The sequence below is a fragment of the Abramis brama genome (assembly GCF_963993115.1).
Source record: "Abramis brama genome assembly, chromosome: 15".
NCBI lineage: Eukaryota > Metazoa > Chordata > Actinopteri > Cypriniformes > Leuciscidae > Abramis > Abramis brama.
The window spans coordinates 31059852-31075327 of record NC_139977.1 but is presented as its reverse complement, the minus strand read 5'-3'; the positions used below and the strand labels follow the sequence as shown (position 1 = coordinate 31075327).

The following is a 15476-nucleotide window of genomic DNA, read 5'->3' as shown; positions in this document are numbered from 1 at the left end:
TGGAGTGAGTTGCCGGGGGGACGGTCGAGCTCGCTGCTGGCCGCCTGGGTGCTGGAGGGACGGCTGCCGTCCGTGAGGGAGAGGAGGAGTCGCCGCCGTTCGCCGTGGGCCGGAGCCTGCTGTCGTCCGCCATGATGGGGAGGAGCAGGGAACGGGGGATTCCTGCCGTCTGCCCGTATCCGGAGGAGCCGTCGCCGTCCAACAGGCGGCGGAGGAGTCTCGTGCCGTCCACCGAGGGCTATCCAGCGGCACCGCCAGGCACCGCGGAGAAGATCGCCCAGCTGGTGCAGGGCCAGATGGCAGCGCGTTGTGGGAACCGGACTAATAATTTTTTTTTTTTTTTTTTTTTTTTCCTCTCTCCCCTCTCTCGTCTCTGTCGCTCCTCATGCTTCCGTCTCCTTTTCTCTCGCCTCGTCTGTCCATACCCCCAGGTACCGCAGCCGCCGTGTTCGGTCTCCCCGGAGGAGGGGGAGGGGGGGAGTAGAGCGCAGTCTAGTGGGTATCACCCGGCCTGCGAGGGGCGATGGGGGTATGTGGCGAGCAGGACGAGGCCGAGGGCCGTGAGAGAGCGGCATGAGGCCGGTGGCGTGATTACTCTGATGAGCGACACCTGCGAGACGCACCGGTCTCGAATCTCTCACGGAGGAGCGGAAGCATAAAGGAGGAGCGACGACAGTGAAGAGCGAGAGAGGACAGGCCTGATTTTATGTTGTGTTTTGTTTCTGTTTTGTGTGGCCAGCAGTCGTCCGTGAGGGGCTGCTGGCTTTTACTTTCATTTTGTATTTGGTTTATTTTTATCATTAAAATGTTGAATGTTCGCCGGTTCCCGCCTCCTTCTTCCCATAACTATTGAACCTCGTTACAGCACCTATTACGCAAAATTCACTTTTACATGGTGTTTGAACATAAATGTGTGTTGGCAGTGCGTGAGCAAAACCACCCTAGAATGATAAAAATCCACCCAGTGGTTTTTTTACAATCTCAATAAATCATAAGCACTGTCTCAGAATGAGCTGTTCTCAGATTCGGTGCAATGTGACGTAGAATTGCACAGGCCCCTCCCACGCCGGTTGATTGACACTTCAGTTTGAGCCTAGACCCGCCCTGAGTGAGCTGGACACAGAGTCCGCCATTGTTCGACGCTTGAGCCGCTGTAGACAAGAATGTCTCCTAAGCGATTGAGGTGTGTTGTTGATGGATGTAAGAATGAACATAGCAGTCTTCATTTACTCCCGTTGTTACTCAAGGATGGATCTGTACTGTTTGTGATCCAGCTTACGGTCTCTGGAGCAACAGGCCTAACGTGACTGGACACGGAAGAAATGAAAGTGCGGATATAAGGTTTACCAGTTTATTTAGCACCCACTGAAAAGGTGTATATATTTGTTTACTGTTAGTTGTAACGATTGTTTTGTGTACTTCGCTGTGTATGTTGTTGATAATGAAAGGGAGAGAGAGAGATAAGTTTAGGATTGAGTTTATGGATAAGACTTTAATACGCACTTCTTATACTATGTTTATTCAGCTCTTACAGAGATTCTCTGGAGTAAAACTAACACTCATCTTTTGTGTGATGTACAATAAACTTCACTGAACTCGTCAGTATATTTTGGTCATCATTCGGACGGGTTTTGCTACAGCAGGCTTGTATTAGTGGATAAAAGCAGATGACAAATAAGTTATAAGTCAAGTATATTTGTATAGCGCTTTTCACAATACAGATTGTATCAAAGCAGCTTTACAGTATTAAATTAAAATAAAATAATACAACAAGGTTTGTTTCTAGTGGAATTTATTGATTGATAAAATAAAATTAAATATCCCAAAATATCCCCAACTGAGCAAGCCAAAGGCAACATAATAACCATAATTAAACTAAACTATACCTGTTCTATGTCCATACAGCATATATTCTCTGGCTCTGTGGGCATTATTGTCCGACTCCGAGTCGAAATGAACACCGCAACTGAGAGTTTCTGTTCTGATATTATCAGATGAGATTGTCCTGACTGAAGCGCGAGCTCGTGAGGCTCCGCCCCCTGGGCCGTGCAGCAGCAGTTAATTTGCATTTAAAGGGCACACACTTTTTCTGAGCCCCCAAAAACTACAATTTAAACATGCTGTAAAAAATGATCTGTTGGGTATTTTGAGCTAAAACTTCACATACACACTCTGGGGACATGAGAGACTTATTTTACATCTTGTGAAAAGAGTCATAATAATGTGTGTTTTTTTCTATTCTTGCATATATATAGACTGAATAGAAAATAACATCTATTATTGTTTTATTAGTGCAAAGCAAAAAAAAAAAAAGTTAATCAATATTAATGACTTTTCAATACAACTTTTTGCCTAGCTTACAAATTAAACTGCTTCTTATTGGATCAATTAAGGATGACATCTCACACATTATATTTTATGGAGAATGTGTCCTGGTTAGACCAAATGGCGCTACTAAAATAAATACTGAGTTATAAATCAACAAGTACTTAAAGGGTTAGTTCACCCAAAAATGAAAATTCTGTCAGTAATTACTCACCCTCATGTTGTTCCAACCCCGTAAGACCTTCGTTCATCTTCAGAACACAAATTAAGATATTTTTGATTAAATCTGAGAGCTGGATCACTCCTCCATAGGCTTCTAAAGACATTATAACTTGCTGGCCCAGAAAATGCATTAAAGACATCGTTAATATAGTCCAAGTGACTACAGTGGCTCAATCTTAAGTTTATAAAGTGACGAGAATACTTTTTGTGCGCAAAAAACAACAAAAATAACGACTTTATTCCACTATTCATTTCCTTCTCTCTGGGCCTCGAGTTAGTTCACGTAGTGTTTTAGCGCAGCGCGTCTGTGTTATACGTCACACGTAGGCTCACTATTGGCCGACGCTGGTCATGTGTGTGATGCGTGTGACGCACAACACAGAAGCGCTGCGCAGTTTTACTACGTGAAAAAACTCGAGGCCCAGAGAGAAGGAAATGAATAGTGGAATAAAGTCGTTATTTATTATTTATTTTTTTGTGTTCTGAAGATCTTACGGGGTTGGAACAACATGAGGGTGAGTAATTACTGACAGAATTTTCATTTTTGGGTGAACTGACCCTTTAATCTATTCTACTCACAATAAGTTTGCAATTTTCTACAAAAAACATAACATTTTGAGACTGAAAATATATAATTAAAATGCAATTAGATAATTCAAAATTTATATTATTCACTTAATTATATATGTATATGTGTATGTGTATATGTGTGAGTATGTGTGTATATGTATTTATGTAATATATGTATGTATGTATGTGTGTATGTGTATGTGTATGTGTGTATGTGTATGTGTATGTGTATGTGTATATATATATATATATATATATATATATATATATATATATATATATATATATATATATATATATACACACACACACACACACACATACATACATATATATACATATACATATACATATATATATATACATACATACACACACATACATATATTACATATACTTAAATATTATTAAACTACCAATATATATTTTTATACATAAGTCTAAGTCTAGCTTGAGCTAATTTTTTTATTGTTGAGAAACATATCTGATGCTGAATAATTCCTTTAGGTGCCCAAACTTCCTTCGTGTATCCAAACTTAAAAAGTCAGCGAATTGCGACTTTTTGGCATCTTGAGTAAATTCTAAACTTTCGAGTCTGTGTGTTTCTCATCTCATCCTGTGGTTTTGGTCTTTTATGGGCAACGGTCATTCCAGCATCAACATCCCATGACACACAATGAACAAGAAATACAACCCCACACACACACACACACACACACTCTGATCTGTGTGGTCCACATCCAACTCATGTAATGCAGAACTGGCCTCATAACTCTAAATACTTCCTGTCCGCACAGGAAGCAGAATCCTCCAGGCAGCCTGGAGCTATTAAAGTCTTGCAATACCAGACTTTTACAGACACAGAGGCATCAAAGAGAAACACACAGTGTTCTTACTCATTTGTGAAGCAGCTGGGTGCTATCTACACCCACCACAGGAAGCGCATAAACATTAGACGGAAAAACAATATCCTTAAAACCGCTCTCAATGGAAAAGAGACAACAGACTCGCCGTAATATCGGCAACTTGTTAGTTTTAGGACAAAACAGGGATTCATACTTTGAAGATGGCCTTTCAGTGAGCAAAGCAGGACTTCTACAATAACATCTGATTTATTGCTTTGGTTGTGAAAGAGGAGAAAGAAAAATAAAGATAATAAAAAAAATGACAGGGCTGGTTTAAAATAAGTCCATCATTAATCCATAATGAACCGGTCACTTTAACGCAAGATGGTAACAAAGAAGTGCTCAAAAACTAATCAATACATAATAAAAGTCTTTTAAAATGAAAGATCATATTTCTTTCTTTTTGGGCTGAATGGGCTGAACAGAACAAACTATTTAATACAGGCATTCATGATAATTTAATACAAAATAAATCACAATACATACTGCATTTTATCTTTTCAAAAATAAAGTGAAATTTTTCAAAAAAATGTGATAGTCTTATATAAAAATAAAAAGGGCTTTTTGCAGCGTTGCCATAGAAGAACTACTTTTGTTTCCCATGCAAAGAATCTTTCAGTGAACGGTTATTAAACGCACCATTGTTTCTTTTTTACTTTTTATGAAGTGAATGAGGCATTATAACTGATGGCCTAATGCAATGTAATTTAAAATATTATATCCATTGTGGATATAAGAACATAAAACATGCATTATAATGTTTTGCAAACATTATTTTTGTAACTAAAACTATTATTATTATTATAAACATTTGTTAATTGATATACAGCTGAAACTAAATAAAATCTAAATATTACAACTTAAACTAAAGGAAAATTGAAATAACTTTAAGCTGAAACCCTAAAACACCGGAAATAACTAAACTAAAACTGAAATACAAATGAGTAATATTTAAAATAATACACATAAAATTGCTAAATGAAACTAACATTAAAACAAAAACAAACTTAAAATACAAAATTTTAATAAAAACTATAACTGTACATAAATAAATACACTGTTGTGAATTAACAACAACCCCGACCACTGAACATCTCATTTACGCGATCACCAGCGTCTGGTTTGCTTTAAAAGCGTGTAAGGTCATAGAAAATCATGCCTGATGATTGACATTAGCACATGCACCCGAACTGCAACTCCACCCTTAAATAAAATCCGCGAAAATAGCATAATTATTCAATTTAGCCACCATAAACACTGACCTTTGCTTACTTGCACATAACCAAAAACCGTCGCTTGGCACGCACAGCTATGCTAACTTATGAGCTAACCGCTAACACCGTCAGCTTTAAAAGGAGTTTCTGTGCCGCCACTATAATGTACAATTAGTGTTCTTGGCCCTGCGTTCCCCCGTCATTAGCAGAGTTGCTACGGGCGTTTAAGTAAACGGTACATGTTGCTACCGCGGGTGAGCATTATCTCCACCCGCCAGGAACGACTATGCCAACAACACACGAGCGATGCCTGCCAATCCCTCCGCCAAGAGAGAAAGGAAATAAAACAGCACACTGAAGGAGAAGGAACAAATAAAATTAAATGCTGACATTGCTGGAGAAAAAAAAGAGGCTGACATTTCAGAAGAGCGTGCCATGATGCCGTTTTAGTGCTACATTTTTCTTTTGGCAGGATCATGCTCTTCCTAATGAGGTAAAATGAAGAGAGAGAGAGAGAGAGTTTAGTGTGACTGAGGAGAAGTTTTTACTGGGTATCAAGAACTAGTTTTGATTCAGAACCTCTTCAATGACTATGATTGTGCCGCCACTGAAATTATGTTTTGGCTGAGCTGTGAGTTTGTAATGTATGTGGAATTGGAAGAATTGAATGACACGCATACAAAACCTGACAAATGACTCTTTTGAGAGGTTTTTGAATTGGTCGAAAGACTCAGAAATGAACCAAATCAGTCTCAATCTCACATGTTAGTGGTGTGAATCAGTCTAAATAACAAAAGAATCATTAAGAAACCAGAATCTAGATCAGAAAAACAAACTCACAGAACGATCTAGTCCAATTCACAAATGACTCTTTTGAGCAGTTCTTTTTAACAAACTTGTCAAAACACTCTCAATATATCAAGTGTTGACATTTTGAATCAGTCTAAAATAACTGATAATTGAATCAATTAAGAAACCAGAATCAAAATCAGAACAACAAACATTCAGAACAACCTATTCTGATTTATGAATTACTCTTTTGAGCGTTTCTTTATAACGAATTGTCAAAAGAATCAAATCAGTCTCAATATAACAATATGTCAGTGGTTTGAATCGGTCTAAATTACTAAAACAATTGATAATTGAATCAATTAAGAAACCAAAATCTTAACTAGAACTATCTAGTCCAATTCACAAATGACTCTTTTGAGCAGTTCTTATCAATGAACTTGTTTATGAAAGAATCATAAAAGATCAAAACACTCAATATATCAAGTATTAACAGTTTGAATCTTTCTAAAGTACTAAAAGGGAATGGAAAAATTAAATGGAATCAATTAAGAAACCAGAACAACTAATGCACATTAGTTTTTCCGATTCACGAATGGATGTTTTGAGTGGTTCTTTCTAATGAGTTGGTCAAAAGACTCAGTCCTCAATCTCACGTTATTAGTTCAAATTGGTTTAAAACACTAAAAGTATTGTTTTGAATCAGTTTAAAATGCTAAATAAACTGTTAATGGAATTAAGAAATCAGAATCAATTCTAAACCAAAACAACAACATCGTCCAATTCACGAATGACTCTTTTGAGTGGTTCATTTTTAACGAATTGGTCAAAAGAACCAAATCAGTCTCAATCTCACGACACATTACTGGTTTAAATCTAAATTACAAGAGAGAGAATCATTAAATGGAATCATTAAGAAAGCAGAATCTAAATCAGAACAACAAACATGCAGAACAACATCATTCGAATCCCTAAATGTGTCTTTTAAGCAGTTCTTTTTAATGAATCGGTCAAAAGACTCATGTGTTATAAGTTTGAATCGGTCTGAAGTACTAAAAGAATCGTTAATGGAATCACACATTTTTTTTAATCGAAATCAGAACAACAAACATTCAGAACAACCAAGTCCAATTCACAAATTACTCTTTTGAGTGACTATTTTTAATGAATGGGTCAAAAAAGACCAAATTGTGTTATCAGTTTGAATCAGTCTAAAGTACTAAAAGAATCGCTAATGGAATCATTAAGAAACCTTAAGGAATCTACCGCTCGCAAGCTGAATCTCCTCTGAGCTTCGTTTGCTCTGTTCCAGATGAAGTCATGGCAAAATCTGGGCACCAAAAACCCAAACATAAACATGGTAACATGTATTTCAGAATGACAGGACAATAAAAAAAAATGGTAATGTTGCTCAAACTAAAGCCACTGACTCTGCCAGAGGACATGCTCTTTTACGTTGTTGTTCACAACGTGGCACGATGTTTTCATGTTACATAAAAGGATGTGTGATATTATTCAGGAAACAAAAGCCTGAATTTCCAACTAATCAAACTGTTGATTGTCAACAGCCTGAGCGTCTCGGTTTCAGAGCATCTGAGGTGACCGGGTGTTTTCCTACCAAAGTCAACAAACATTTCATTCACTTTAATTCAGTGTGTGAATCACAAACAACATGCAATGAAACGCGATCTGTTTGTGTTGAATGTTGGCTAAATGGAAGTGTTGGAAGAAAGCGCCTGTTTGTTCTATAACAGTTGCTCACCTTCCTGATCTCAAACAAGATCCAGTTTCTGGACAGAAGAAAATAAGCCCATTTTCTCAACATGAACACAAACGGACTCACCTGATAACGACAGTAGAGGCTAACACACACTCACAAATAAACTACATACTTTAATAATTGCCAAGAGGTTTTTTTTTTTTTATTAAAGCTAAAAAAAAAAAAAAATTCAGCATCATGACTCCAGTCTTCAGTGTCACATGATCCTTCATAAATCATTCTAATATGACGATTTGCTCAAGAAACATTTCTGATTATCAATGTTGAAAACAGTTGTGCTGCTTCATATTTTTGTGCAAACTGTGAACACAAAGAACAGCGTGTTTTGTAGCATTTTGTTACATAAATGTCTTTACTGTCACTTTTGATCAATTTAATGTGTCCTTGCTGAATAAAAGTATTAATTTCCTTCAAAAAAGAATATATGTATACAACTTTTGAACAGTAGCGTATGTATAATATATATATATATATTATTATTATTATTATTATTATTATTATACAACTGCTCATTAACACAAATATCTAATCAGCCAATCACATGGCAGCAACTCAATGCATTTAGCATCAGAAAGTGTAAAAAAATGTGATTTAAGTGACTTTGAACGTGGCATGGTTGTTGGTGCCAGATAGGCAGGTCTGAGTATTTCAGAAACTGCTGATCTACTGGGACACAAACATCCCTAGAGTTTACAGAGAATGGTATGAAAAAGAGAAAATATGCAGTGAGCGGCAGTTCTGTGGGAGAAAATGAAATGCCTTGTTGATGCCAGAGGTCAGAGGAGAATGACCAGACTGGTTTGAGCTGATAGAAAGGCAACAGTAACTTGTATAAACACGTGTTACAAGCGAGGTCTGAAGAAAGACAATCTCTGAACACACAACCTTGAAGCAGACGGGCTACAGCAGCAGAAAACACACCGGTGAGACTCCTGTCAGCTGAGAACAGGAAACTGAGGCTAATATTTGCACAAGCTCACCAAAATTGGACAACAGAAGATTGTAAAAACATTGCCTGGTCTGATGAGTCTCTCTTTCTTCTGAAACATTCAGATGGTCGGGTCAGAATTTGGTGTAAACAATATGAAAGCATGGATCATCCTGCCTTGTATCAGTGGTTCAGGCTGCTGGTGCTGTAATGGTGTAGGGGATATTTTCTTGGCACACTTTGGGCCCCTTAGTATCAACTGAGCATCATTTAAACGCCACAGTCTACCTGAGTATTGCTGACCATGTCTTTCTCTTCATGACCACAGTCTAGCAGGATAACGCACCATGTCTCAAAGCTCAAATCATCTCAAACTGGTTTCTTGAACATGACAATGAGTTCACGAAAGTCAAATGGCCTCCACAGTCTCCAGATCTCAATCCAACAGAGCAGCTTTGGGATGTGTAGGCATGGGAGATTCGCATCAGGGATGTGCAGCCGATAAATCTGCAGCAAATGTGATGATATCATGACAATATGGACCAGAATCTCTTGTGAATGTTTCCAGCACCTTGTTGAATCTATGCCATGAAGAATCAAGGCAAAAGGGGGTCCAACCCGGTAGTAGCAAGGTACTAGCACTGGCGTGAGTATATGTGTTTTTCTATGTTTGTAAGTGTACGTGTGTATGTGTGTGTGTATATGTATGCATGTATGTATGTATGTATGTATGTATGTATGTATGTATGTATGTATGTATGTATATATGTATATATGTATATATATATATATATATATATATATATATATATATATATATATATATATATATATATATATATATATATATATATATATATTTATTAACACACAGTATATCAAATAGTTAGTCAGTTGTTGTATGACTTACCTTATAATTCTTTGGGCGGCGTACTGGTGTAGGTTACGAAACTGAGCCGACATGTTGGCTAGGGCAGCCAGGCAGTTCGTGTGGAGGTATTTATCCTGAAGGAGGGGAAATCAATAAAACCATGCATAAATAATTTGTGTTGTTTCTTCTCGCAGGGCAAAACAGAATGAAATGACTCCATTATACATTGAATATAAAAACCTGCTCTGTTCATTGGACTCCCTGGACTAAATGTGTTCACAGATCTAATATAAAATCCTGTAAATCTCATGAGCTGGTTGTTGTGAGTCTCGCTGTTGCATAATAAATTTGCATGTGCCCACGGCCAAAGATCTGGATATTTATGGAGCTTCACTTTTAAATGATTGCTTTTGTCATTGGTTCTGGTCTCACCCTGGTTCGCGTCATGTTGAACTGTATGGTTCGAATCACAACCAGGATCAACAGACTGCCTAGAGAGATCTCTGTTAGAACACGCTCAGTATACCACGAGATGTTCTTCAACACCTGAGACAGAGAAAACAGAGAAAACAAAAATAAATTAATAATAATTTATAAATTTATAAAATCATAAATGCACAAGTTCCTCTTTTTAAAGGGTAATGCAGGGATTTATTGCATGATAAAACTAAGATGAAATCTACTGACTTCAAAATATTTTAGTAACAACACATTTCAGCACTAGATCGCCTCTTATTTAACAAAGTAAATGAATGCTCTGCTAGTTAACTGGAGATGTTTTATTTATTTGTACTGGTCTATTCGTGCCGCGAGATGTTTCAAAAGTGGTGGGGACAATATCGAACTTAGAAAAAAGTGGTGGGGACATGTCCCACCCGTCCCATCCACAAATTACGCCTATGTCGGGGCCTTAAACCACTACAGCTTCTCAAATGAAGCTTTCATGACAGATTTAATGGTTTCATCTGATTTCATCCAACAGAGTGTGTGTGACCTCACCACTTCATGTATGGAGCGGTTAAAGGTGTCGTCCTCTGTGAGGATGAGGAGGATGATGAGGGCCATGTACACATGATGAGAGTTTCTCTCCTCGACATGATACAAGATCTCAAGAATCGGCAACACCTACATAGACAGAAAGAGAAGATACTTTATTATTGCGGTAAAACAAAAAACTAGTGGTCGACCGCTATTGATGATCTTAATGGGCAGGGTGGCAGAAAGCCGATAAAAAAATAAAATAAATACTTTAGATGGCAACTTCCAGATTCTGCAATCAAATATTAGCCGATATATCAGTCAACCACAAAACAAAAACACAATCCCTGTGAAAAAAGTCCCGTCCACAATGTGAATGATTGACAGGAGTCAGGAAATTACAATTGCCTTTGAGGGCAAGCACTCCGAAATTTTTGCTGCTGCTCACGCTCAATTAAAGTGAAAGCACACTTTTGATGGACAAAATAAGTATTATTTCACACAAAAAGTGCCCAAAATGCACAGAATTTGCATGTCTAGTGTGTTTTAACAAGAACTGGAATAGGCTATGTCAGAAAATAATATTTATAGAAAATTTACACATTTAAACTTGTTTTTATTATTCAGTTTGGGTAAAAGTACTATATGGTGTTTTATAAAAAAATCTGTTCACAAAAATTTCTATGTTCTATGCAAAATGTTCTATTAAGAAAAGATAGAAAATAAATATTTGTGTGTGCTGTAAAGTGGTTAGAAAAAATGAAATCGGAATCGGTATCGGCAGGTCAAACTCAATGAAAAATCGGAAATCGGAATCGGCCAAGAAAATTGTAATCGGTGCATCTCTAGTTCTGTCTAATAATTTACAAGCTTCCAACACATCAGCCAAACAGAACTTACTGGCCTAAAATTAAACAAATGCCAAATATCATCCGATATATTGGTCGACCAACAAAAAAAAGATTAAAAAAAAGATCTGACAACCAATAAAAATAAAATAAAAAAAGATCTGACAAGAGTCAGGAATTTGTAACTGCATTTGAATGAATGCATATATTCTGCAAGCACTATGAAACGCATATGGACAGGTGCTGAACGTGCGTGTGCTCACCAGGTTCTCCATGTCAGTGCGGGAGAGTATGTACGTCCTCATGTTGCTGTTCTGGTGCAGTAGCGTGTAGAGCAGTAATGTCACCTGGTCTGATTTCTGCTGCTCGCACAGTGCTGTGTACAGACTGTTAAAGTTGATCTGAAACGTGTGAGGCTGAGGAGACGGGATGGATGAGGTATCTGAAACACACACAACAGAGTTTCATTAGCACTTTCTGTGAAATTAATTAACGTTAAAAAAAACTAAAAAACAAATCCGGTCTGGTTAACCTTGAGTGTTTTTGAAGCAGGTAACAGCCTGGCGGTAGGGGTTCGGACAGTCCGGTCCGTCGGTCAGATTAGCCAGAACCAGCAGTAATAGCAGACTCTGATTGGACAGCGGGAGAGGGTTCTGCTCTTGCTCCGCCCCCGGTCTGGTGCCGACTCCGCCTAACGTGAACACGCTCCACAACCCACCTGAATAACACAGAAACCAGTTACACGTGTTCTCTACATGAAGTCGATTGAATAATGGTGACCTCAAGCATAACACACATTTACAGGTCAGTGTCTTTTAACATTATCATTAACATTAATTCCTGCACTATTTGAGATACAAACATGAATGAGACTTCAAATAGCAAGGCTTGCACAATCGTTTACTTTTCTAAATGATTTTCATGATTTTTATCTGAGAGACGATAAAATGGACGTGAAAAAGATAATTAGAACTGAATTTGCTGAAAGAAACCTTTAAAGACTCACTATGGTGAAAATCAAGTTTTTTAAGGTTGTTTATGTCTATGTGTGACCCTGGACCACAAAACCAGTCACATGGGTCAATTTTTTGAAATCGAGATTTATACATCATCTGAAAGATAAGCTTTCCATTGATGTATGGTTTGTTAGGATATGACAATATTTGGCCAAGATACAACTATTGAAAATCTGGAATCTGAAGGTGCAAAAAAAATCGAAACATTGAGAAAATCTCCTTTAAAGTTCTCCATTTATGTTTGAGATTGTGCTGCATTCACTCACACAAATAAATGTTTTATATATTTACGGTAGGAAATTTACAAAATATCTTCATGGAACATCCTAATGATTTTTGGCATTAAAGAAAAATCAATAATTTTGACCCATACAATGTATTGTTGGCTATTGCCACAAATATACCCGTGCGACATGTGACTGGTTTTGTGATCCAGGGTCACATATATGCTTTAACACAAACCATGTGCAAATTCATAAGTCAAACTCAGTATTTTCTCCTTAAAATTGCAGTGAACCGAAGACAGTCTCAAAAAATGCAGTCTGAAATCGCAGTTGTTCTCTGTATCCAAATATGTTGTAACCAATCCCGTCGGGGGGCGTGCTTTAGCATATCATTACCTATGCGTATCAGGGGAGTTTTAAGAGAAGCCAGGTTATCCTGGTATATTTTTCTGTTTATATGAAAAATTGGGTGCATTTAGCGAGCGTCATGTATGTATATTACAATGTTATGCTGAACCATATGCCTTTCTCCACTGATGTTCAATGATGTTCAAAGCATTTCTAAGGATGCTGATTTTTAGAAGGCAGCTGTCTGAGTCTGAGATGGCTAACAGGAACATTAGCAACACGTTATCAGCGGTTTGATAAGCAGTTTGAAGTCAATTCATAATTTTCATATTCATGGATCCGCATAAAGCAAGGGTTTAGAGTTACATTCAAGCTATTTTCAGGCATGAAGAATTTTCTTCACAGGAAAAATAACGTTTAAATATGTAATTTTGGTGATCAAAGATGAGTTTTAAGGGATACAATTATTGACTACGGGGGACTTTAAGTGGATGGAAGAAAATGCTGAAAGAAGTACAGAATATACCACACTTAAAAGATGGCTTGCAATAGTGACGCACTTAAAAGATGCTTCAGGCCAGAAGAGGAATAATTGAAGCAAAACATCGTTCTTAGAATCTCCAGGAAGTGCAGTAGAGAACCGGACATGCTAATGGCTCTAAAAAGGACAATCTCTTCTGCCTCAAGAGCTTCAGATGTATTTTAGAGATTCCACAGCGCTCTTTACAGCATCACAGTCACTCCTTTGTTCGGTTTGACTCTGTAAATGTCTATTTGAAAATACGTATGTCTTACAGCAATACACAGTGCCAATCAGGAGAAATCATACAAGCACACGTTTTTAATTATGGTTGAAGATTCAAAACAATATTTGGTAGCGTGGAAGTTTTTATACATTGGGAATTCTAGCATATAAGGAAAAGTGGCCATTACATTTCACATTGGAGGGAAAGGGTTAAAAAAACAAAAAACAAGAGCGACTTGATATCAGCCAATAAAGAAAGATGATTCATTAAATTTTGCTTCTTTAGAATGACACATTGTGCAAATGAATCATGCATCACAAGACCAGGATCAAGTATTAGGAAAAATGCAGTCGATTTGGACGTCATGTTGACTTTAACATTGTGTAAAAAAACCAAAAAGAGTTAGACATTAGTCCAAAAGTAAAGATCCTAAACAGATTTCTAATCATTCAGGCATTGTCTCAGGTAGGTCGGAAAAGAGCGGGAAAGAATTGAGATGGAAATGAGATGCCTGTCTCCATGTCTAATCACTTGTGGCTGGACATGGCGGCCCCACGAGCAGACTGAAGCAGTCTAATCTGGAGCCAGGATGTTAACAAACATCCACCGCAAATAAAAACAACAACACTGCCAGAAAAAAGTCACAGAGTAACGAAACCTGCCCTCCACCCTCCTAGACGCCTGATATCATTAAGACACTGATAACATTAAAAGGTCATTAGACTGATATTATTGGCTGCTTCTATCCTTTAGGTTCCTTATATGACATCATCATGTTCCAAAGACACTGAGATCATGCTGGAACTGTAATGAGGTCACAAGAGATGCCATGGCGACCCCAGTTGACCAATGAGAGCGAGCGCAGATGCCAGAGTCTGCAATCCACTCATCAGAGCCAATCAGAAGCCTGTAATCACTCTCAGACACATCGACACACTTTTATGATGGGAAAAATGATGGATGACGAAAACACCCCTTTGATTAGCACACAATCTCTCATAAACACACTCGTATGTCCCTTCGTTCACTGTTTGTCCCGTGTGCTGTCTGTTCCTTTCAGCACAACACTCAAATATAATATTAAAGGGAGAGAAAGACATTCATATTACACAACTTTTGTACCTTTTTTCTCCCCTGAAGTCAACTTAAATGTTAGTCATAATATACAATAAATCAAATACTCTTAGTTAATCAGGGTTCAGATTTTATGACCATTTTCTATCATCATAATTAAAATAAAAAAATTATATATATATATATATATATATATATATATATATATATATATATATATATATATATATATAATTCAACTTTTTATGCCATAATTATGAATTATGTGGTAGAATAATATTAAAAATATATAGAAATACTAAATGAAGGAAAACAGATGCATTATCCATTCTAAAACAAATAAATTAAATACAAATATAAATAAAATGATACAAAATAAGATCAAATATGTACAGTATGACACATTTATGCAGTTTTGTTCCATTTAATGCTCTGGATGGACTGGAAGGGGGTCTCTGTGTGTGTGTGTGTGTGTGTAATATACAGTGATCGCACACACACATATACACAATAACAGAAGGCAGTGTGTGTCCTGGGGTTGTTATTGTGGACTGTGTTAACAGCAGAGATAAATGAAGACATCATGGCTGCCATCCAGCAGAGCTGAGAACACAAACACACAAACGCACACACACACA

At 37.3% G+C, this 15476-nt stretch overlaps 1 protein-coding gene across 1 annotated transcript in view; it reads right to left on the bottom strand.

Moving 5' to 3' along the window:
- Window positions 1–15476, bottom strand: part of dym (dymeclin) — a 79725-nt gene that overhangs the window by 38955 nt on the left and 25294 nt on the right. Inside the window, exons 9-13 of the mRNA XM_084136766.1 lie at window positions 11963–12148; window positions 11694–11872; window positions 10604–10729; window positions 10037–10150; window positions 9644–9738 (exon numbers count right to left, since the gene is read on the bottom strand). Coding sequence (XP_083992892.1) covers window positions 9644–9738; window positions 10037–10150; window positions 10604–10729; window positions 11694–11872; window positions 11963–12148 — 700 coding nt within the window. The remainder of the gene's footprint in view (window positions 1–9643; window positions 9739–10036; window positions 10151–10603; window positions 10730–11693; window positions 11873–11962; window positions 12149–15476) is intronic.